The sequence below is a fragment of the Entamoeba invadens genome, assembly GCF_000330505.1.
Source record: "Entamoeba invadens IP1 unplaced genomic scaffold scaff_1105074725901, whole genome shotgun sequence".
Lineage (NCBI taxonomy): Eukaryota > Evosea > Mastigamoebida > Endamoebidae > Entamoeba > Entamoeba invadens.
The window spans coordinates 18,659-20,352 of NW_004443785.1; the positions used below are offsets into that span (position 1 = coordinate 18,659).

A 1,694-nucleotide genomic window follows, 5' to 3' on the forward strand; every position below is an offset into this window, starting at 1 on the left:
AGAAACAATAACTTGATATTGAAGAGTACTCCTCTGACCAATAACCATTGTACCACCAAAGGCTTTCATGACCAAAGACATCTTTGTTTATGGCAGAAGAATGTCTTCTACCAGAACTAAACAAAAGAAGAGCAAAGTACAAGGACGAGGGAGCAGTGGTGGTGATGGATGGTCTTGGTTCACATTTCAGTGAAAAAGCATCTAAGTGGTTCACCGACAACCACGGGGAAACGGATAACTCGCCCGATTATTTTTCGCCTGATTACTATTCGCCTGAAAAAATTCAATAGAAGTTCAACTTTTTGAAAATTTAACTGAAACGATATTTTTATTTCAAACCATTTATAAAAATAAAAATCCGAATCATAGAATTATAATTTATATGTAATTTGAATCAAACAATTGGCAACAAAAAGCTTAGAAGATCTTTTAGTGTGTCAACAAGAGGCAAATATAATCAATAGCATTTCCAAAAATTACCATTTCCAATCAAAAAGAAGTTCAACAAAGCAACTTAGCGCAAAACTGACAAAAACCCACTTTAACCACTTGTTTAAAATTAAAAATAAAACTTATTACCAGATAGATATTTTTAACGACTCAATTTATTCTTAGATGATATTAAAGTTATTATTAATATAAACAACCTTTCTTTTAAAGTTGTGTAAATAATAACCATCTCAATATGTTTTTATATATGAATCCTCCACAGCCTCCACATTTCACCGTATTGAATTCTTCAAGAAATTGTTTATTACCATTTGTGGATGGTTATAAATACATTCCAACTGATTCGAAAAGAATCGTTTTTAAATGTGCAATTGCTGGCTGTCGTAAAAGAATTAAAGTTGAGTATCAAGGTAGTGCAATGGTAAACGCCACAGAAACTGGATGTATGAAAGATTTACCGCACGAACATGATTCTACATCATATTATGATACTTTGTGCTCTTTAAAAATGAAAGAAGCAGCCAAAAGTATTAATTTTAAAAACAAAACTACCGCTGAAATTGTAGTAGACAATTATGTTCAAGGCTCCGTTAAAAGACTGTCTGCTTGTGCAAGAACCATTCGATTGGAAAAGGAAATAGCAACAAATCCATCAAAAATTGAAGAAATTACTTTTACTGAAGAAGAAATGACATTTCTGTTGTTTAGAGACGAAGACATGTTAATTTTTGGAAACAGGAATTTGTTTGAGTTTTTTATCAATGCAAACGTGATAATGATGGATGGGACCTTTAAATCGTGTCCTAGTTTGTTTTAGTTAAGACTTTGTTGTTTTAATAATAATTGAATTGTTTGTGAATGTCAGTTTAAACTGATTTACAGAGCTATTTTCACAACTGTACACTTTGCACGCTTTAAAAACGGAGAGTCTTTCCCCGTTTTTTATGCCTGTTTGACATCTAAAACAAAAGAGACTTATTCCAAACTATTCAATCAAATTGAAAGATTGTGTGATAAAGAAGTGTTTCACAATAATGTTGTCGTTATGGGGGATTTTGAGGTTGTACATTTTAAAGACCTGTTTGGAAGTGAGGTGACAATAAAATGTTGTCATTTCCACTTTTGCCAATCTCTGTACAGGAGAGTATTGACAATGGGATTGTCTCGCCGTTTTGTGGAAGGAGACACTTTTAAGTTGGGTGTCAAAATGCTCATGGCAACTGCTTATTTACCAGAAGACGTTA

At 32.6% G+C, this 1,694-nt stretch overlaps 1 protein-coding gene across 1 annotated transcript; it reads left to right on the forward strand.

The window, feature by feature from the left end:
- Positions 1–868: 868 nt before the first annotated feature.
- On the forward strand, positions 869–1,267 carry EIN_456760 (hypothetical protein; the record flags this gene model as incomplete). The annotated part of the gene is made up of 1 exon (XM_004262040.1): positions 869–1,267. One exon carries the CDS (start codon positions 869–871, stop codon positions 1,265–1,267), a length of 399 nt encoding a protein of 132 aa, XP_004262088.1.
- Between the last annotated feature and the right edge of the window lie 427 nt (positions 1,268–1,694).